The sequence below is a fragment of the Dicentrarchus labrax genome, unplaced genomic scaffold (assembly GCF_905237075.1).
Source record: "Dicentrarchus labrax unplaced genomic scaffold, dlabrax2021, whole genome shotgun sequence".
Lineage (NCBI taxonomy): Eukaryota > Metazoa > Chordata > Actinopteri > Moronidae > Dicentrarchus > Dicentrarchus labrax.
The window spans coordinates 1447214-1469790 of NW_026136715.1; the positions used below are offsets into that span (position 1 = coordinate 1447214).

The window sequence follows — 22577 nt, forward strand, 5'->3', positions numbered from 1 at the left end:
AAAGGAAATAATCCAGCCTCCAAGGACAGGGGAATGTAGCCTGTATTTTCAAAAAAAATTTTTTACCCCCTCAGCCGCTGCCTCAGGTAAACTGTCATCCTGTAGGAAACACTGAACACGTCTCATCCTGCAGATCAACTTGTTGAACAAGCTAACGTCAGTTTTCAGGCTACAGCACCTAATTAGTAGTAAAATGTCTGCAAACACAGTGAAGTTTCCTTATCAGTGTGGCTGCTGTGGAACAATGTTAGTGCCTCCCATTGTGAGTTTTGGAGGGTGGCGAAAAAAAAGTTGGTTTTGAGTGTCGTACTGTAACTGTCATACATCCTGCTGTACACATGTGCATGCATTTCTAATAGAATAGAACCTAATTATACTTGAGTTTTCTTTGTGTTATCTGCATTATATATCAGCCATCAGCAGCCCTGGTCTCTAAATATCGGCATCTGCCAGTGAAAAATCCATAGTGGTCGACCACTACTAATAAGCTCATCAGTCTCAGTACATTAAACAGCTTAGTCTGCTAAAAAAACACTCTCTGCACTTCAGCTTGTAAACTACTGTTTTCAGTGCATGTTGGGATTTACAACACTAGTTGAGGTTTCAGATGGACTTTATAACCTTTACATTGATAGTTTTTTAAATCGTTCTTGACAATAATCAGCAGATTCTCAAAATCTTTTTCTTCACTCACATTTTTTCTTCTCTTTCAGCAGACGGTGGTCTGCAGGAGGTTTTAGGGGATTTTAAGATCAGTCTGAGGAGGAGATGTGAATGTGTGACTGAAGGAACTGATGAAACAGGAAGTGGAACCCTCCTCAACAGGATCTACACTGAGCTCTACATCACAGAGGGACAGAGTGAAGACGTTAATACCCAACATGAGGTGAGGCAGCTTGAGACAGCTTCCAAGATGGAGAAGCTCCATGATACTCCAATCAGGTGCCACGACATCTTTAAAGCCTTACCTGACCAACAGAGACACATCAGAGTGGTTCTCACGAACGGCGTTGCTGGCATTGGTAAAACCTTCTCAGTGCAGAAGTTCACTCTGGACTGGGCAGAGGGCTTGGAGAACCAAGATGTCAGTTTGGTGGTTCTGCTTTCGTTCAGGGAGCTGAACCTGATCAAAGATGAGCAGTACAGTCTTCTCAGGCTGCTCCATGTTTTCCATCCAACATTACAGAAGGTCACAGCAGAGCAGCTCGCTGTCTGTAAACTTTTGTTCATCTTTGACGGCCTGGATGAAAGCAGACTTTCACTGGATTTCCACAACAATGAGGTTCTGTCTGACGTCACACAGAAGTCTTCAGTCAATGGGCTGTTGACAAACCTCATCAAGGGGAATCTGCTTCCCTTGGCTCTCGTCTGGGTAACTTCCAGACCTGCAGCAGCCAATCAGATCCCTCCTGAATGTGTTGACAGGGTAACAGAAGTGCAAGGCTTCACTGATGCCCAGAAGGAGGAGTACTTTAGGAGGAGAGTCAGTGATGAAGATCTGTCAAACAGAATCATCTCACACATCAAGACCTCCAGGAGCCTCCACATCATGTGTCTAATCCCAGTCTTCTGCTGGATCAGTGCTACAGTTCTGGACCACATGTTGACCACAGACCAGAGAGGACAGCTGCCCAAGACTCTGACTGACATGTACTCACACTTCCTGCTGATTCAGACGAAGAGGAAGAAGCAGAAGTACGATGAAGGACATGAGATGAGTCCACAGGAACTGATGCAGGCTGACAGAGAAGTTCTTCTGAAGCTGGGGAGGCTGGCGTTTGAACAGCTAGAGAAAGGAAACATCATGTTCTACCAAGAAGACCTGGAGCAGTGTGGTCTTGATGTCACAGAGGCCTCGGTGTACTCAGGAGTTTGTACAGAGATCTTCAAAAGAGAGAGTGTGATCTTCCAGAAAACAGTCTACTGCTTTGTTCATCTGAGCATTCAGGAGTTTCTGGCTGCAGTCTACATGTTTCACTGTCACACCAACAGGAACACAGAGGTACTGGAGGGTTTCCTTGGAAAAGAATGGAGAGACAGGGACTCAGACCCAAAGTGTTTTAAGAATAGTTTTAAGTACTTTGGCAACAACCCATCTCTGGATGTCTTCCTGAGCAGAGCCACAGAGAAATCCCTCAAAAGTACAAATGGTCATCTGGACCTGTTTGTTCGCTTCCTTCATGGCCTCTCTCTGGAGTCCAACCAGAGACTCTTAGGAGGCCTGCTGGGTCAGACAGACAACAGTCCAAAAATTCTCCAGAGAGTCATCAACAACCTGAAGAAGATGAACAGTGCTGATATATCTCCTGACAGAAGCATCAACATCTTCCACTGTCTGATGGAGATGAACGACCACTCAGTCCATCAGGAGATCCAAGAGTTCCTGAAGTCAGAGAACAGATCAGAGAAGGAACTCTCTGTGATCCACTGCTCAGCTCTGGCCTACATGCTGCAGATGTCAGAGGAGGTTCTGGATGAGTTGGACCTGAGGAAGTACAACACATCAGAGGAGGGACGACAGAGACTGATTCCAGCTGTGAGGAACTGCAGAAAGGCTGTGTAAGTCCAGATGTGTTAACATTATAAATCAGTGTTTATTAATAGTTTAGTTCTTCAATGCTGTAACATTTATATTATTCTTAAAAGCGCTGTTCCACCCTTTTATTACACACTAAATATGTCAGTTGTCACAGATGTTCTTGTTTCAAAAGCTGTTTGAACAATGTTTCTTTAAATGAATGAATACAGTGATCCTCTTTATTGGTTTATATGATAATGACGACAAATGCCACAACGATGGGGGAAGATGAATAATAATGATAACAATAATAGCTTTTACCGATGACGATTTAATACATTTCTTCATAAACCTAAACAAATGTGAGCATTTGACTCTTAAGTTACAACATCAAATTTCATACTATCAGTTTTTACAGAAATTTACATGAATTTATCCAGAGCCCACAGAGGATCACAGTCATACATCTCATATGTAAGAAAAATATGTTTGTGTGTTTATAAACTGTGGCAGAGGTAGACAGAGGCCCTCAACCCAATAATTATATTTTACCAACACACAGACAGTTGAGTTGAAAATGAAGATATTTATAACTTTTTCCAGCAAAACGACAAGTATCTAGCAGACTGTAAGCCCCACCATGCACTATATGCAAGTGTAAGCCCATAATGTTGGATAAATGAGGCACTGACCAGATCCAGGGTGGGCCAAGGCCACCCACAGCACACAGACTGAGTTGTCCTAAAACCTGTTGTGATCTATCCAGACTAAAACAGCTTAGAATCAATTCAATTCAGTTTTATTTGTATAGTACAGTTGTACAGTTATCTCAGGTCCCTATTTAAATAGAGCAGGTTCAGGCTGTACTCCTTATAACATGATTTACAGAGACACAACAGTTCCCACCATGAGCAGAACCCTTGTGACGTGACATGTGACAGAGAAGCTTCCCCCACTGATCTTAGGACAGTGGAAGCCTAATTAGCCTACAATGAATTCTGTGTGTGTGTGTGTGTGTGTGTGTGTGTGTGTGTGTGTGTGTACCGAATGGCGGATTTGCTACTGAACTCAAATCAGTGGGATACTGACAGCACTATAACTAGGTAGCTGGTGTAGTGACTTATTTATTTAAGTGATAATTTTGGGGAAGCTAAGATAAATTTCAGAAACACAAAAATTCCCATTGTGAGCAAGCACTTGACGATGGAATATAAACAAATATAAAATGTCCTGTTTCATAACATATCTTGTAAATGTTTCAATGTGTCATGACAGACTTTCTAACTGGGGACTCTCAGAGACTCACTGTGAAGTAGTGGCCTCAGCTCTGAAGTCCAACCCCTCCCATTTGAGAGAGCTGGACCTGAGTTACAACTACCTCAAGGATTCAGAAGTGATGCTGTTGTCTGCTGGACTCGAGAGTCCAAACTGTAGACTGGAGACTCTGAGGTCAGTTCACTAACTGTAACTTGTATATACATTTTGTATATGTTCAATTTAAATATCTGGTTTATAAACTTCCCGGTTGTGTTTGAGCACAGATCTCAGGAAATTAATTGGGTTTTTGTTGATTTGATGGTAGCCAATCAAACAGGCTTCAGAGAAACTGAATTGGCTGCTACCAAGACAACAAACGCAGCTGCTGAGGTCTTAAACCAGAGTGAAGAATAATAAAAAGCATCCTAACACAGGCCATAACGTCCCAACATAGCAAAGTCTGTTTGACAATTCAAGAAAGAAAGAAGAAAAAACAAAGGAAAGAACTCTCTTAGATAACAGGTGAGACCAGTCAGCGTTGGTGATTTCGATAGAAAAAAAAACAAAAACTGTATATAGTTTTAAAAAGTTTATGCTGTCTAACAAATCAAACTGTATTTAAGAATCATCAAACTGTTCTATCTTTCAGAAATGAAAAATTGTTATTTGCTAACCTGGGGGTTGGGACCCCCATTAGGGGTCGCCAAAACTTCATGGGGGGTAGTGAGGCCTTCTTCATTGTATGGGGCGTAAGAAAACTTCAACAACATCACAGTCCGACACGACGTGGTTCACACACGTACAGACTTTCCCCGACTCTAGCCGGACATTGCCATCGAAAGTGAAAATGAATCCACTGTGCTCGTTCATATGTAGAGATTTGTGTTGGGCTCTGCAGCCAAGGACTGAACAGTTAGTGTGCTTAAGCCTTTGCTCAGACAACGCCGGCCACTTGCTGGCTCAGTCGCTTGCTTGTAGGGACAATGGTGGAGCTCCGCTAGACAAGGCGGAAGTAAGCTGAGGTGGGTGGCAACGTGCAGGTGAAAGGTTGCAATATGCTAATGAAAATCCAAAACACTTCAGAATTGGGGAAAAATCTGAATTGTGTGAATATCTCATGTATTCTGACTGAAGCAGCCCACAAAAACATTACTGAGTCATCTTTTTTCACACTTTGTCTGTTGATAGGCTCTCCAGATTCCCAAATGTATATAATCAAACAATTAAAAAGTTGGTTTTGCATAATATGTGCCCTTTAAAACATTTCATTATATTCAGTTGTCTAGATACCTGCTTGTATGAAAGCTTGCATTTTATTCTGTACTGGGGGGATGGTCTTATTGTGAAGAAACAGGAAGTCTGTAAAAGGCTTACATTATGATGATCCACAAGAACTCAATGACAAAGTCACTCTACTGATTTTAGAGAAAAGCTCATTGATTGGGACATAGTAATGTAGAGCAACACATTTTAAACCTCAACACATCTTAGTGAATTATAAATGATTTGTATCTTCATCTTTTATTTTTTATTCAGATTGAGTTCCTGCAGTTTGTCAGAGATCAGCTGTTGTTCTCTGGTCTCAGCTCTGAAGTCCAACCCCTCCCATCTGAGAGAGCTGGACCTGAGTATCAACAACAACCTGCAGGATTCAGGAGTGAAATTGCTGTGTGGTTTTCTGGAGAGTCCACACTGTAAACTGGAGACTCTGAGGTCAGACACCATTTTGCTTATACTGACTGAATAGTTTAAACTGAAGCTGATTTGATTTTATGACTCCACTATTCCTAAAAGAAATATTGTAGTTGTCATTTATTCACATTTCCCCAAAATTCCACCAGCTCCACCAGCCACTGGTGGAGCTGGCAGAGGTTAAGAGCTGAAGTCACTACGTCTTTATTGAAGCAGCAGCACATTGTCATTAATATTAATGAGAGCTCTTTTTCACTCTTTGTATTTTACAGTTTGCAACCTGCATCCTGTTGGGTTCAGGTGTTTGGAGTTTCCATTTTCTAAACTTGTACATTGTAAACCTTCTTCAGCTCTGAACAGATTATTAAACACTGAATGATTTCAAGCAGGAACATTGTCTTCTAAACTCACATCTTTTATTCTTTCTTCAGATTGAGTTGCTGCAGTTTGTCAGAGATCAGCTGTTCTTCTCTGGTCTCAGCTCTGAAGTCCAACCCCTCCCATCTGAGAGAGCTGGACCTGAGTATCAACAACCTGCAGGATTCAGGAGTGAAATTGCTGTGTGGTTTTCTGGAGAGTCCACACTGTAGACTGGAGACTCTGAGGTCAGACACCATTTTTACCTTTAACATGAGGGATATGCTTTTGTGCTGTTTGTGTGTTTGTCTGTCAGCAGGATTTTAATTATTATCATTATAACTACTGGTCTGATTGTTATGAAACTTGTTGGGAGGGTGTAGTATCGGTTAAGAAAGAAAACATTAAACTTTGGAGCGAATCCAAATCACAGAGCTGATAAAGAAATTATTATGAATTGAATTGATCTGAATTGATGGTACATGTGCATCAGCACACCTCAAACATCACTGTATGCAGCAGAATCATGCAGATCAATGAAAACATATTGTACGTGTGATGGAGAAACTGTGAAGAAGATGAACAACTCGTACTCGATGAAGAGTTCAGGAGACCTTGATGACTGACACACAGAATTTATTGAGGCTCTGCCAAAGAGAACAAGATCAAACTTCAGCAATGGTGAAACTTTACATGTCATACGGGCTGTAGGAGCATATTTCTGTTTGTGGACATTTAATATTTTCAAGCAAACACCAGAGTCTGTTAATGTCAGTCAGCCCAAGAGTGAGTTACCCAAACGGATACCGTGGTCACTACATGGGCCTCACACAGAGTCAGTATTGTTCTACCAGGGCCAAAGCTCTTCCTGGGGGGCTGGTGTGTCGCAGCACAGAACAGATCACATTGGCAGGAAGTCAGACACAGCTCAGAGAATCCGGTCAATTTTCAAAATAAAATACAGGGTGCAGACTCCAGATCAAAAGTCACACTAACATTGTGGCAGCAGACCAGAAATCAGAGGTCAGAGGAGATCTGGTCCATTAAATGTCTCCTTTTCTTAATAAATGATAATAACAATAAGTAAACATAATGAAGAAAATAAATAATCACATTTCCAACTATCAGACATTAACAAATATATTCAGTATTTGTATTTCAGATATTTCTGTGAAACAACTGTTTAATTGTAAACTTACGTCTTTTATTCTTTATTCAGATTGAGGGGCTGCTGGTTGTCAAAGATCAGCTGTTCTTCTCTGGTCTCAGCTCTGAAGTCCAACCCCTCCCATCTGAGAGAGCTGGACCTGAGTGACAACAGCCTGCAGGATTCAGGAGTGAAGCTGCTGTGTGGTTTTCTGGAGGGTCCACACTGTAGACTGGAGACTCTGAGGTCAGTAGAGGGTCTAAGTCAGTCCATGCTGCAGTATTGGACTAAACACAGTTTAGGATCAGTTCTCTGACTCTCTGTTACTGTTGTAGATCTGATATCTTTCGTTAACAATTGAACCTAATTTATGTTCATACATAATAGGGTTGGGCAATTGGATCAATATATCAGCGATTGGTTTCATCAGCTGTTGTACATTCAAATTCACGAAATTTTGACTTAAAATCTGACTCATACTTTTGCCTCATTTTATATATATATATATATATATATATATATATATTTTAAATGGGAGAAGAAATTTCAGGAGTGAAGCAAAAACAGCAACTTCTTCCAACAGCTGGTGCGGTCCCATTTTTGACTCTACACACACAAATCTCACCAGTTGTGGTCAGCAGGCCCTCGTCTTGCTGAATACATCTACTTTTTGGTGATAGGAGTAAGGGTTTGAAGCATAATCATGAGAGGTGTGCCTCAGCTAGAATCTCTATGAAATGAAACCTCTGACCCAGGAGACACACAGCAGGTACCATTACCATGACACTTATTTGGAGTTGGGAGCGCACAGCTGAGTGAGCTGACCTAATTAACACAGTTTGACATACAGGCAGATAAGCAAAGAGACAGTCAGAGAGACAGGCAGACAATTTTCAAGTATTTTTCAAGCTGTGAATTCAGATCTTGTAATATTCAAGATCTTGAACACATTATGAAATCTATTTAACTTTTCAGTCTTATTCATTGTAATTCTATTATTTCTCACTTGTCCAACTAGAATACTTCCTTAGTTTATATAAGTTAAATCCAGCAGTTCATGTTTTCTTGCATCCTTTACTTAATGAATGCAATTAATCTCTGGGATTATACTGTATTTTGCAGTCTTAATCCTTTTGTCCTTTTCCAATTATTCAAACTCATTTCTATACTTTGTCAACTTGTGTTTAATCATTCAGTTGGAAGCTACATTCAAACCTTATCAGATACACCAATCAGCCATACCATTATGACTTCCTGCCTAATAGTGTTGTTTTTAGCCGCCTGTTTTAATTTTAGTTTGTGTCAAACTGTTATTTTAGTTTTTATTAGTTTTAGTCACATTTATTCCCCTTTTAGTCTAGTCAAGTTTCAGTCGACTAAAAGTCTGAGCATTTTAGTCTTATTGTAGTCAGAATTATCCATGACATTTTCGTCTAGTTTAAGTCAATGAAAATTGTATTTTAGTCTCTTTTTATTAATGCAGTTCTATTTAACCCAGTTAGGTACCTAGTATGGTATAGACAAAACCAAAATTTTCTTTAAGTCACCCATTTCACAAGTCAAACAAGGTTATCTTATTATATTATTGTTACCTTATAGACTCAAGAATACATTCAATTCCAGACACGAAAGACGCTCTGATTTGAATTTACAACATATTTATTTATTTTTATTTTTTATTTCATTATGGAATGCCTTGAGATGTCTCTTAAGATTCGTGGTGTTTTTTCCTGCGATTTTGTGGCTGCATTTCTCCCCATCTTGGCTGGCTGGCCATCGGTCCCTTTCTTTGTGCCAGACTTAACTTTGTTTCTTGAGTTGTCGTTAACATTAACGCACCGCAGCTGCATCTTCTAAATAAAGCTGCAAGTGGGGATTGAGGAAGTGACGTAGCCTGCGTCTGCGCAGTGCGCTGATGCAGCCCCGAGTCTCAGAAAACAGAAATATTGCAAAATGATAACAATAGCGAGACGAAATAACACTATAACATTTCGTCTCGTCTCGTTTTGGTCAACGAAAATGAAGAGATATTTTAGCAGAGTTTTTATTTTGCAAACCACATTTAGTCCTGTTTTTATTCGTCAACAATATTGCAATATATATTTGATTAGTCATAATTTTTGTTGACGAAAGCAACACTACTGCTTGCTGACAAAACAATCCTGACCTGTGGAGGCATGAACTCCACTTAACCTTTGAAGGTGTGCTCTGGTATCTAGCACCAACAAATTAGTAGCAGCACCTTGAAGTCCTGTAAGTTGGTACGTGGGGGCTCCATGGATCGTACTTGTTTGACCATTCTCAAACCATTCCTGAACCATTTTTGCTTTGTTGTGCATTATCCTGCTGAAAGAAGCCGCTCCCATCAGGGTATACTATTTCCCTCATAGGTACTGACCTCTGCAGACTGGGAACTGCAGACTGGGAGCTGCAGGTTTGGAGATGCTCTGACCATCTAGCCATCACAATGCAGCCCTTGTCAAAGTCGCTCAGATCCTCACGCTGCCCATTTTTCCTGCTTCTAACACATCAACTCTGAGGACAACATTTTCACTTGCTGCCTGATATATCCCCCCACTGAAAGGAGCCATAGTAGGTACCAGAGACTCAGTGAACTGCGAACAGGTGCGCGTGCCAGAAGGGAGCGTGAGTTCATGGAAATATTAGCACGAAGGGCCTTGCATCACCAGTTTCTTTCTAACGTAAAGCTAACGTTAGCTACAGCTTGATGAATTGAGTCATTTAACACAGCAGGATAGAGAACGCAACGTTAGCCAGCTAAAGCTCTGGTGCATTATACTTAGTAAGGAGGCCATAATATTTTTGACTCATGGCTGAAGTTAAGTTTCTCCAGCTCACCCCAGGTTGGCAAAAAATGCATCTCAAAATGAATCAGATTGATGCTTTATTGAATATTCAAAATGTTCTTCTGGGGGAGAAAGGCCCCCGGACTCCCCTAGAGGGGTAATATCCTGCTCACCTTTTTCACCCCTGACCCGTTTTCATGCCTGTATAACAAATGTTAAAATCTTCCACCTTTTACAGATTATTATTGTTCAACTTGTAGAGCCAGCAATTCAGTCTAGTGTAAGCTTTTCAACAAATCCTCAAATATGTCACATCTTTCACAAAATCTCAAAGCCAGCAGTTCAGTTTAGCATTCAAACCTGCAATATCTTCAGAAATTCTCTAGTTCACTCTGAACATCTTCAACTCTTTATTTTCACCTAAAATTTTACCATGCGGTTATTTTAATGAATTACTATAAAACAGATAGTAACAAATATATTCAATATTTTCTTTTTCCAACATTTTGCATATATTGAACTTGAGAATCATACTGCTCTTTGTAAACCTTCTTCAGCTCTGAACAGGTTATTAAACACTGAATGATTTCAAGCAGGAACATTGTCTTCTAAACTCACATCTTTTATTCTTTATTCAGATTGAGTGGCTGCAGTTTGTCAGAGATCAGCTGTTCTTCTCTGGTCTCAGCTCTGAAGTCCAACCCCTCCCATCTGAGAGAGCTGGACCTGAAGTCCAACAACCTGCAGGGTTTAGGGGTGAAGCTGCTGTGTGATCTTGTGAAGAGTCCACACTGTAGACTGCAGACTCTGAGGTCAGTAGAGGGTCTGAGTCAGTCCATGCTGGTTCCAGCAGTCTTGGACTAAACACAGATCCAGTATTTGCTGCTTTTCTCAGTGAAGCTGTGAGAGGAGAATGTGGACAGGCTTCAGGATTGTACAGAAAGACAGAAAGATCCCTTAAAGACAAGAAAATTATTAATTGATTGATTCTCAGTCTCATAAAATACACTATTATTTTGGAACTCTGATTAATATTTTAATGAATAACTACAAGCAAAATTACCATCAATAGCTAATGAGTTGATGGATCTCAGCAGAGAAGAGATTGCTATTATTCACTTTGTGCAACATTAAACAGGCTCTAATGTATTAACACAAGCATTTATTAAAAAGATAAAAGCAAAACACACAATATGAAACTAAATAAGCACACTGTGTGTGTGTGTGTGTGTGTGTGTGTGTGTCTTTGATCTACACACCATATGTTCAGAACATGTGACATGACCACGTGTGGTTGTTTAAGGCACAATACTGTCTGTATATTGTCTATGTGGAGCATTAAAACTAACATCACCTTTACGGTGTATCTGAGAACTGGGGTTACACAATAAAAATAAAAATAGAAATCGAATGTTCACCATAATCACAAAGATTACAAATATTGTGAGTGACAATGAAACAATGTGAGCAGGACTCATACCTTTACTTTCTCTGGCAATAATGCCTTCCTTCCTCATCTGTGATTTGAAAATTCCACACAGTCAGAGGAAGTAAAAGTGTCATCCTCATAAAATTCCATTATAAAATCCCACAATCCACTACAGGGTCTCTCCTGCAGGCTGCTGACAGCGCAGGAAAAATACTCGGGCTGATATAGGAGTTTAGTGTGCAAAAAAAAGATGGAAAAAAAGGAACAGTAAGAGAAATTCTTCCAAAATATTGAGAGTTTAGTTGCGATTTATCTTAAGAATTAAAGACCTGTTGTGATAAGTCTCTTTACTTCATGCAGCATGGAGAGAAGACCTCAGCATGGTTGTTCTCTCGCAGACTCTCAGAATCAAGTATACACAAGAACACCAGCACTATAGTGTTTATTTGCAGAGCGGGTGAAGAGGTCAGTGGAGACTCATTCTAATGCCAGGTGTAAACTTAACGGGTCATCACCATCAGGGGGTATCTTGTTACATACACTGTCCATTTGTCTCTTGTTTCATCCATATATTTCTAATATTTCCAAAGTAGCTGATTTTTAACAGCTTAGAACTCAAACAGCATTAAATGCATCATTCCAGTGGCCAGTGAATGTCTCTCTGTTTCTGCAGTAACGATGCGTTCAGGAACTCAGTGTCTGCAGGTTTGTGAGCTTCAGCTCAGTGTGTTCACTGCAATACGTTAAAATGAGAGCTGAAAGGAAGCAGGCTACGCTACGCAGCCGCTCCACTGCTGCTCTGAACTGGACTGAAGTCCCTGCTGCTCTTTATACTGGATGTGCTGATGGAGGGAGTCTCTGTAAACACTGATTTATCTCTGCTGTCCTCTGTCTCCTTCTCTCCTCAGATGGAAGTGTGGATCTCTGTCAGTGTGAGCGGTGAGGAAGGAGGTTGTGTTGGAGGATCCGCTGTGTCCTGATGATCCAGAGAGGTTGAAGCAGCAGCATCAGCTCTGACCTGTCACACTGTCTGACCTCCTCCACCTGGACTTTATTAGATAATCTGAACACAAAAAAGTCTCTACAGATTCATTTATGAGCACAGAACTGCAGATTAACACATTTCTGTTTCTGTCACAGCTCCACCTTGTGGAACGATGGAGTGTTGCAGTTCATTTACACATTACTAACAATGGAAGTTCATATTATGTTTAAAGTTGAGTTTCTGTTTTTTGCCAGCAGTACCAGCAGTTTCTGATATTCTTATATGGAATGGAGTGCACCTATAGCACTTAAAGCACTTTACACTATATGTCATATTCACTCATTGATTCATAGCTGCTCATTAGAAACAGGAACTAATCCCATTCACACACATTCATAAACCAGTGGCACATATGGATGTCACCATACCAGAAATTAAGTAGTGCCGGTGATATTCTACGCTTCCAAATACCAATTTCGATATCATGGTAAAAATGTCCCAAAAAGTGTTTCCACTGGAGTCCACTGTACATAGAGGACAAAAATGTTCTGACTTAGAACCAAGTGTGAACGTATCCAGCGGACGTGACGTACTGCGAGGTGAGCTGCTCTCATTGGCTGCACAGTTTTGACTCGTCCGTAGCAGGAAACAATGGCGGCTCGCCTGGTCACACACAATCTTGTATTCCAGCTAAACACTAAAATATGTTCTGAAATCATTTAAAGCATTTTAAGGCAACAGAATCTAGCTTCGTATCTGATCAGCGCTGCCTAGTTTGAGAGTTTGATCTGAGTTTGGTGCATAGAGCTGGATGGACTCACTGTGAATGAGCTGTCAATCAAAAGGTAGCCCCGCCCAAAAGACCACGCTGCTTTATCGTCTATTTAAAATTAAATTAGACCATAATTTACTAAATGGACATCATAATGTATTGAACAAAATGTTAAACTAGCGACTGAGACCCTATACTCATCAGGAAACTGTTTACTGAGCTCATAAAGGAAGTGTCAAGTCGGTGAATGGGATCTCTGTGTTATTGCAGCCAACGGTGCTGGAATTTACATAGAATGCAGGTTTAAGACACTTCCAGGTTGGCTTCACTTTCAGCTCTGTCCATTATATATACTGTCGTTATATATACAGTCAATGCTTATAACACACTGCACGTTTTACCTCTTTTTTTATTTAATTCAACATGTGGTGCACTTTTGCAAGCTTTATGTAACGCTCATATTAGCCTATAAATAGTGACAAAAAGATGAATTCCTACTGACTGCAGGAAGACAATCGTGTTTTTTTTTCTAATGGTAACTTTATTATTTATATAAATAAATGTTATATTGGACGAGTTCTTGCAATAACAGACATCAGCGTTTATATTTATTATCTCACATTCTTTCTTTTGCACTTCAGAAGGTGTCAATCAATCAGCTGTTTGCATATTCTTTGTAAGAATAAACTCTTCTTATATGATACGCGAGGTCTTAATTTATTTGACAGTGAAATCCGTTTCAATCTGTTTCTCATGTTTCATCACATGGGTCAGAGTTTCCATGAAGGACTGCACGTTCTCGCGTCAAGTTTTTCTTTTAGGAATCCCAAAGTTTGCTTGGAAGGTGGCGTTGTTTTGTGACTTCAAACAATGTCAGGTCTTAATTTACTGTCTGTCTCTCAAAGGATAAACTGTGTATTGTGTGCTCTCTGTGGCTGAAAGGACTTTGCTCTTGAAGAAAAGCTATTACACCAAAGACAAACGTGATCATTTTTTGAAAATTTTAAATATCTTCTACAATTTCCTGGAACCTAATATACAAAATGATGGATGCAAGGTGAACTGATACTGCTTTGTAATTTACCTCATTGTTTTCCTTTTCTTAAAGACAAAGAGATGTTTAGGGTGATGTTTTCTTATTTTACAATCAATAGATTCATTGAGACAGTAATCAGCAGATTAATCCATAATGAAAATAAACAGTTATAGTTGAAAATCAGCTCAACCAACTCCAAAATTAAAATCTTGCTTTTATATTAATGCATCAGTCAGAATAATCCGATGATATCAGATATAATAGTACAACAGTTTAATACCTGAACTACAGTTTACTCATTATCGCCAAATACTTTTACTTGAAAGCATATTTTTTAACAGTGTGGTATTAGTACTTTTACTGTATTAAATATGAATAATAACTATCGATTGAAATGAGAAATAACTTCCGGTTGCATTATGGGAGTGTAGGATTTAGTGTTTTTGGACCTCTGGTGCTCAGATTATTACTGTTGTTTACAATTATTGAAATATGCTTTAATTTCAAAATAAAAACCTGTCAATGGTCAGGATATGTTTATCTAAAATATTTTTCTAATTTACACTTAACTTTCAGTCGCTTACTGTCGGCAGAAACCATCTGCTGTTTGCTGTGATTCATGAAGCAACGATAGAAAGTTCACACACTTTTTTTTTTACATTGATCAACATAAAAAAACATTACTTTTATCACTAATAAAAACAATGTGGACTGTCACTGTACCAATCTTCTTTGTGGTTGGTGTTATTGGATGTGTAGCATAATATTAATAAAATAATTGGAAGAGCAAGAAGATATTGATCGATCAGAGTGACTGGAGTACAAGGCATGGCTGGTTTCGTGAATACATTGTGGATTTTGAATTAATAGAGACAATTACAGATTAAATATTCAATGTTTAAACATTTCAACAATAGTTTGAATTTTGAAAATAAATAGTAAGTCCTAATATGAAGTTCCTGCACTGGATCAATAACTTAGGTCAGTTTCCTTTTCTGTGCAATAAGCTACGTGTAAATGTAAAGTTAAATTCTATTAAATTGTGTATTTATAGTATAAATTGTCCACAAACATAAATGCCAACATTTCAAATTAAATGGATAAAACATACCATGTGACATCCGTCTGTAGAATTAATTTCTCAGAGATGAAGTAAGGCAGTGATTTTTATTTACATGAATCATTTTAAGTGCTGAATTGAGCTGGAGTTTGGTCCTTCTTTGTATTTTTCATCTCTAGAAATCCAATGAAAAGATCAAAACCAGCTATCTGTCTGTCTTTCAGTACTTCCTGACTTCCCTGCCATATAGTCTTTAGCACATGGTGTTAAACAGTGAGAAATAGTGAATTTATTATTACAGGGTCTTTTTTGCAGTCTGAGAGATGACTCATTTCCATTAAGTTGTTGCGTGGAAAGATTTTAAAACCACAGGACATCCGGCTGATTTCCTTACTGAATTTCACATCATCAAACGTGAGACCATATTTGTGCAGATGCATGCTTTTGTGGTCATTTGTGAAATAAAGAACAAATATAAGGAGAACAGGAAGCAACCAGTCTGTCAGGCCTGGGCAACGTTTTGAATTCAGCATGAAAAAATATTGCTGACTGTAATAATTTAGCCTTCAAACACACACATACACATAAGAAGTATCCCAAATAATGTATTCATTGAGGAGGTGGTGCAGACATTTCTGCCTGTGGCCTTTTCGTCATTGTATCATCAACTGAAAATAAGAATCGTTGAACCAAACACTGGATATAGATAGATCGAAGTTTAGCATCTTCTGAGGCCAGTGTAGCTTCTCCTTTGTGCTTGGAAGGGGATTGTGAAACAAGTGAGTTGCAAAAAGCAAACACACCGCTAAATGCAACTTCAGCTGATGAGACCCTACCTGGGACAGAACAACACGAGACAAAGGAGGATGTTGAACTAAACACTGAATGTGACACAGGGCCGTTTCTACCGGAGAGTTCAGAGGCTGTCTCATTCCGCCTACCTGCACACTTCAAACACTTAGTTTTAAGTATATAGTGTAGATAGTTTTAAGTATATAGTGTAGATAGATCACATCTCTAAAGAGATCACATCTCTAAAGAGATCACATCTCTCCTGTACTAGCTTCTCTGCATTGGCTCCCTGTAAAATGTAGAATAGAATTTAAAATCCTCCTCCTCACCTATAAAGCTCTTCATGGTCAGGCCCCTTCATATCTTAAAGAGCTCATAGTACCCTATTACCCCACTAGAACACTACGTTCTCTGAATGCTGGGCTACTTGTGGTTCCTATAGTCTCTAAAAGTAGAACAGGAGCCAGAGCCTTCAGTTACCAAGCTCCTCTCCTGTGGAACCAGCTTCCAGTTGTGGTTCGGGAGGCAGACACCCTCACCACATTCAAGAGTAGGCTTAAGACATTCCTCTTTGATAAAGCTTATAGTTAGGGCTGGATCAGGTGAGTCCTGAACCATCCCTTAGTTATGCTGCTATAGGCCTAGACTATCGGGGGATTTCCCATGGTGCACTGAGCTACTCTCTTCCTCTCTCTTTCTGCACTCATTCATGTCCCATTAATGCATGTTACTAACTCCACTTCTTCCCCGGAGTTCTTGTGCTTTCTCGTCTCGCAGGTTCTCATGGATCCTGGTGGAGCCTCCTGCCATGGTCCTGCTTGACTGCCATTGCCAATACTGTTGTTGCTGTGCACCTGTCTGTCTCTCTCTCTCTCTCTCTCTCTCTCTCTCTCTCTCTCACCCCAACTGGTCGAGACAGACGACCACCCACCTAGAGCCGGAGGGTCTGTCCTAGGTTTCTGCCTTTTAACAGGCAGTTTTTCCTTGCCCTTGTCTCCAAGGTCTTGCTCATGGTGGTACTGTTGGGTCTCTGTAATTAATGTTATAAAGAGTTCGGTCTAGACCTGCTCTATTTGAAAAGTGTCCTGAGATAACTTCTGTTATGAATTGGCGCTATACAAATAAAATTGAATTGAATTGAATTGAATAACACAAAAAGTCAGTTCACTGAAAGTACCTGGATGACCCCCTAACAACGGTCCAAAAATTCAGTGTTAAATGATGGACCCTACTCGCACTGAACGGACGCCATCTTGACTACAAAGCGGGTCTGTATATGTTTTGGTCATTGGATTTTCCTTTCAGAAACGGGTATTAAAAAACAGAAAACGAGTGGTTATTTGATTTTCGTTTTAAAATACAAAAATGAAAATTGAAATACAAGGTGTTTTTCTTTTTCATGTTCAAAAAGGGGTGAGCGAAATTAATCCGTGTATCATTCGTTCTTTTCATATTCAATTGAGATTCCAAAATCGGAAAATGAAAAAACGGTTTGTTATTTCCTTTTCGTTTATGAATCTGATACCAAAAAGAAATAACGGTTCATTTTTTGTATTTTCGATTTATTGCTCAGATCAAACATAGGAAATGAAATATCGATTTTGATTTTGATATTTTTTCGCTTTGTGTTAACCGGAGTTATTGTCTTCTTCGTGTGTTGCACTTGGAAGTTTGCAGCAGTTTCGCAAAGCCTGAAAAAGTCAATCATGCAGTGATTGTACTCTGTATTTAAGGACTTATTGTACTCTGTATTTAAGGACTTATTGTACTCTGTATTTAAGGACTTATTGTACTCTGTATTTAAGGACTTATTGTACTCTGTATTTAAGGACTTTATACTTTATAAGGACTTATTAAGGACTTATTTGAAACTGCCAAGACACATGTGAGATTTCTACTAGGCTGCAGCAGATGGAGATCCAGTGATGTTCTGACAGTCACCGTTTAGTTCCTCTGAACAATCACAATCACAATCAGACACTTTAATAAACCCAGGGGGAATTACTTTCGTTACATGCTCCATATGAATTAGACATAAATATATTAAGAATATACATATAGTATCATTTAAAGTCACACAGTGTAAAGTGGTCGCAGGCTTCCTCTTCGCAGAGGCTCATAGCAGATGTTGGGTTTGCAGAGGGATGTACGACAACGATGATGACGTGCAGGATTTCTCTCGGTAACGTTAGATGATATGGACGGAGTCCAACGGCAGCTGTTCGCTCTCGGTACAACCCCGGTCCGCCCGGACGGTGTGGAAGCGACAGATACGGTCCGGTCCGTAATGTCCCTGTGCAGCCCTGTTCAGTGACACACACCAGACTCCCGGTACTCTGCGGGGCTGCGCGTTAATGCCGTCAGTTCGTACATTCCGTTGCTAGGAGACCGTGCATCCACCATAACAAGAGAGGGGAGACTCTGCTTCAGTCTTCTCTTCTCCATAAACCCGTCCCGTCTCCACCCTCCTCTCTTCCTTCCTCCTCTGCATCCCCGGTGTGTTTCCTCCAGAGTTCAGCTGGTAGATCAGCTGTTCTGTCCACCGTACCGACCGGCATTAGATCAGCTGTTCTGTCCACCGTACCGACCGGCATTAGATCAGCTGTTCTGTCCACCGTACCGACCGGCATTAGATCAGCTGTTCTGTCCACCGTACCGACCGGCATTAGATCAGCTGTTCTCCGGGTAAACAACGGCAGCGTGTCCCGGTGGAAGCGACATTAAAACACGAAATGAACAGAAAACTCTCTCAAACAACCTCGTTAGAGAGGACAGGACTTCATAGAGTGAAAAAATACGAACGAACAAAGAGAATAAAAGTTAGAAGTTAGAAAGCAGACTGGAGTAACAGGCAGCATGCAGCTGTTCGCGCACGCGCCAGGAAGATGAAGATGAAGATGAATGAAAAGATGAAACTCTCCATCATTGATCCTCAGTTTTGAAGACTAACGTTAGTTAAACTGAAGAAGTGAATCAAGCTAACGAGACAATAACTTCCGGTTCACACAAAGCGAAAAATTAAATATCAAAATCAAAATCGATCCGTGGCCGTTATTTCATTTCCTATGTTTGATCTGAGCAATAAATCTAAAGTACAAAAATGAACCGTTATTTGTTTTTTGGTATCAGATTCATAAACGAATAAGGAAATAACAAACCGGTTTTTCTTTTTGATTTTGGAATCTTATTGAATATGAAAAGAACGAATGATACACGGATTGAAATTAAAAAAATGATTCGATTTTCATTTTCTATTTCATATAACAAAAAATAAAATCACTAGAAAACAGAAACAGAAAAAAGGCCTGTTTTTTTCATATTCTGAGACCGGATGTTGTCATTTACAGGACGGTGCTGTGTAGAAGAAACAGTAGAGCTAGTAGACTGCGGTCAATCCAGCCGTGAGTCCGATCCCCGTGGACAAATCAGCCGCATTTAAATTTAGAGTGTACAAGTATTCTCAGCATTATGGTAAATGCGGAGAAACAGCGTATTTACTTCTGGTTTCAAAATAAAGGTATTTAGAGCCGTAAGCTATAATTAAAATATGTTACATTAAAGTGTTTCATGCCCCTGATGAATAAAAAAACACTTTATATCAAGTATCTTTACTGCACCAGTGTGGAGAAATGCCAAAATAAAAGTCATATTTATGCCTCCAGAGATTGCATATTTGACCGTATTTGAGCTACTGTAAAAACACTTTGCTCAATAATTCCTGGCTATGGATGGTATATTTGACTTCTACACATCTAAGACTACAAGTATACTTAATATCAAGCATTTTTACTGTACCAATCTGGAGAAATTGAAGAATAAAAGTCCCATATTTATACCTCCAGATTGCATATTTTCTTATATTTGAGCTGATTTGACCACGGAGATCGGACTCACGGCTGGATTGACCGCAGTCTACTAGTCTACTGTTTCTTCTCCACAGCACCGTCCTGTAAATGACAACATCCGGTCTCAGAATATGAAACAACAGGCCTTTTTTCTGTTTCTGTTTTCTAGTGATTTTATTTTTTGTTATATGAAATAGAAAATGAAAAACGAATCATTTTTTAAATTTCGCTCATCCCCCTTTGACCATGAAAAAGAAAAACACCTTGTATTTCAATTTTCATTTTTGTATTTTAAAACGAAAATCAAATAACCACTCGTTTTCTGTTTTTTAATACTCGTTTCTGAAAGGAAAATCCAATGACCAAAACATACAGAGACCAAAGCGGAAGGGGAGGGACCATTGGGAATTTGATATAATGACACCTCAGTCGTATAAATGTAAGTAATGGTGGTAATACGAGACATTGTACTGTCATCTAATGAACCACTTGCATATCCCTCACTGACTGAAGCCGACATAATTATTTGGCGAGTTAATTAGCGTAAGGTTACATGTTAATGCTACCTAGCTACCTAGCAATTAAAAGCTGGCATATATTTTTGGCGGGCTGGAAAATCGCGTTCACATGTGTTGCGTTTGTCACTTTCATCCCGCCCGTCATTTCCGGTAAGTGGTTCTAACATAAGTGTTCCTTTTGGGACAATACTAACCATCGACAGTGGCACTACAGCAGTTAGTGGTCAGTGCACATGAGCAGTGTACTGACGGAAGTATGCGACAGCCGGGTGTCTCCACAGGTTGCAGAGAGGGAGGAAGCAAACTGCATCCTCCATAACTTTCTGCACTGGGAGACAAGCGTGCCTCTCCTCTGTTGAACTGTGCAGCACCTGGAACGCGTTGGCAGCTTCAAGTGAAGACTTTAAGGGAGAACTTTACAACCTCTTTTCTCCAGCTGGTGCTCTCCAACGGCAAAATAGCACCATTTAAACTTTATTTATGAGCTTTAAAATAAGTCTTATTAGTTTTAATTTTATTCAAATTTATTTTTTTATTTATAACAACCTTTCTCTGCTGTTAAACTAGTAGTTTTCTGTTTCTAATGAGAATGTTATTCATTCTGAGGGATAAAACTGCCATTCCTATTTTTTTTGTTTTTTTGGATTTATCCAACAAACACATATTACATAAAAATACAAAGTGTACATCCAAAAGTTGTCCTTTCCACTAGACGACAATTGGAACAAAAGCAGAAAGCTAGAATTAACATCATTTTACAACCTTTTTGAAAAAATATACATTTCAGTGTTTCCTCTAGGATTTGTTTTAGCAGTGGGGGCAGGCCCGTCCGAACCCCCCCGTCCCATCCCGTCCCGTCCCGTCCCCTCCCGTCGGCAAACGTTTTACGTATGAAACAGAAGTGACACAAACAAATATATTTACCGTTTTAATGTTTCCAGATGTTTGATATCAGGACGTTGAGCTGAGAAGTGACAGGTTGAACCCAAGGTGAAGAGGATGGTTTGTACAGTCCAGTATGGACTTGGCCTTGCAGAGAACATGTTGTTCAAAGATAGCCATCAGGGGTGTCTGAGTCAGCTTTCCAGCAACTTCAACAATGTGGTTCAGGTGATTATTATCCTTTATTTTCAGGTTACCATACCAAGCAATCACACAAAAAGTGAGAACAAATTCAATAAACACGTTCATAAAACACAGACATCATTTTCCTGTCCACATTAAAAGCATTTAACTTTCTGAGGTTTTCATCGATGACTGTTTCAAGATATTTTTACTGTTTTAATGCACGTTCCTTTGATTAGAGGTCTGATGGTGGGTGGGATGATTTCCTTCTGGTCACTGATTTCAGATTTCATTCGTGTCTAATCACCTGAATTTAAGAATTGTTGTGTTTCCGTGTAAGTAACCGTTTTTATCTACAGACACCATGGGTTGACTTCCATGGAACTGCTCATATTTCTCACTATAGTAAGATAGCTCAAAGTCTATGTCAGATAGACATCAATTGAGGTGCACTGAGACGGAAAAATTAAACCACAACACTATTTTTCAGCATAGACTGCAACCAGACACAGACATTGAAGCTGGGTACACAGAATCAATCAATCAATCAATCGACTGGGTGGCTAACCGGTAGTGTCTCTGTTGGTTTATCAAAGACACAGAACATAAAACAAGCAGTAACGTCAGGTCAGACCACCACGTTCAATATGACAACAGAATTATACAAATTTGCCGTTTTTACGTCTTTCCACCATTCAGATCAACTGCAGACAGTCAGTCAACAGCATCCATCACCTTTTCACTTTGCATCAGGACAGGATAGACTTTATCAAGGTACAAAATATCACAAAATACAATGACTGCTTTTTAGAATTTTCCACAATTATTTTCATAGCATGCTAGAGAATTCACTCCTACAGTTGTATTGTGTTTACACTTGAAGAGAGTATTTTTAAAGGGTTAAAATCGGCACCAGCTGACGTTTCCTAATGACAACTGTTGACACGCCTTATGAGCTGATGAAAGTTTGAGAACTTATAAAAAGAATGAGACTGCAGGACTCCAGTGGTTTTTATTTTTCTATTTTGTTTGGTTTATGACATGAAATGAAGCAATGCAAGAATGTTTGCAAGAAAAGGTTTTTTTTAGACTTTTTCAATGAAAAAAATCTCCTCATTGTGTTATCTGTCAAACGATGGCCAAATGTTCGCATACAGCTGTACATTATGTATTTATTGTTTGAAAAATGTTTCATCAGCAGAAACACAAACCCCAGTCAGGACATTTCACGTGCCATCAAAAAGAGGAAATACATGGTTTCCTGTTGGTCTATGTTAGAGGGAATGAGCTGCAGACT

General features: G+C 39.6%; 1 protein-coding gene across 29 annotated transcripts in view; it reads left to right on the plus strand.

The window, feature by feature from the left end:
- LOC127378057 (NACHT, LRR and PYD domains-containing protein 12-like) overlaps positions 1 to 13667 on the plus strand; it is a 45790-nt gene extending 32123 nt beyond the window's left edge. For 9 of the 29 annotated variants that reach the window (XM_051426561.1, XM_051426568.1, XM_051426562.1 and 6 more), the window contains 7 exons: positions 714 to 2559; positions 3794 to 3967; positions 5312 to 5488; positions 5899 to 6072; positions 7044 to 7217; positions 10417 to 10590; positions 12116 to 13667. In XM_051426561.1, the coding sequence (XP_051282521.1) occupies positions 714 to 2559; positions 3794 to 3967; positions 5312 to 5488; positions 5899 to 6072; positions 7044 to 7217; positions 10417 to 10590; positions 12116 to 12143 (2747 nt within the window). In that variant the 3' untranslated portion in view covers positions 12144 to 13667. Of the gene's footprint in view, positions 1 to 713; positions 2560 to 3793; positions 3968 to 5311; positions 5489 to 5898; positions 6073 to 7043; positions 7218 to 9361; positions 9564 to 10416; positions 10591 to 12115 lie in introns of those variants that run through there. The other 20 variants (XM_051426575.1, XM_051426578.1, XM_051426576.1 and 17 more) reach the window with 18 other exon arrangements.
- The last annotated feature ends 8910 nt before the right edge of the window (positions 13668 to 22577 follow it).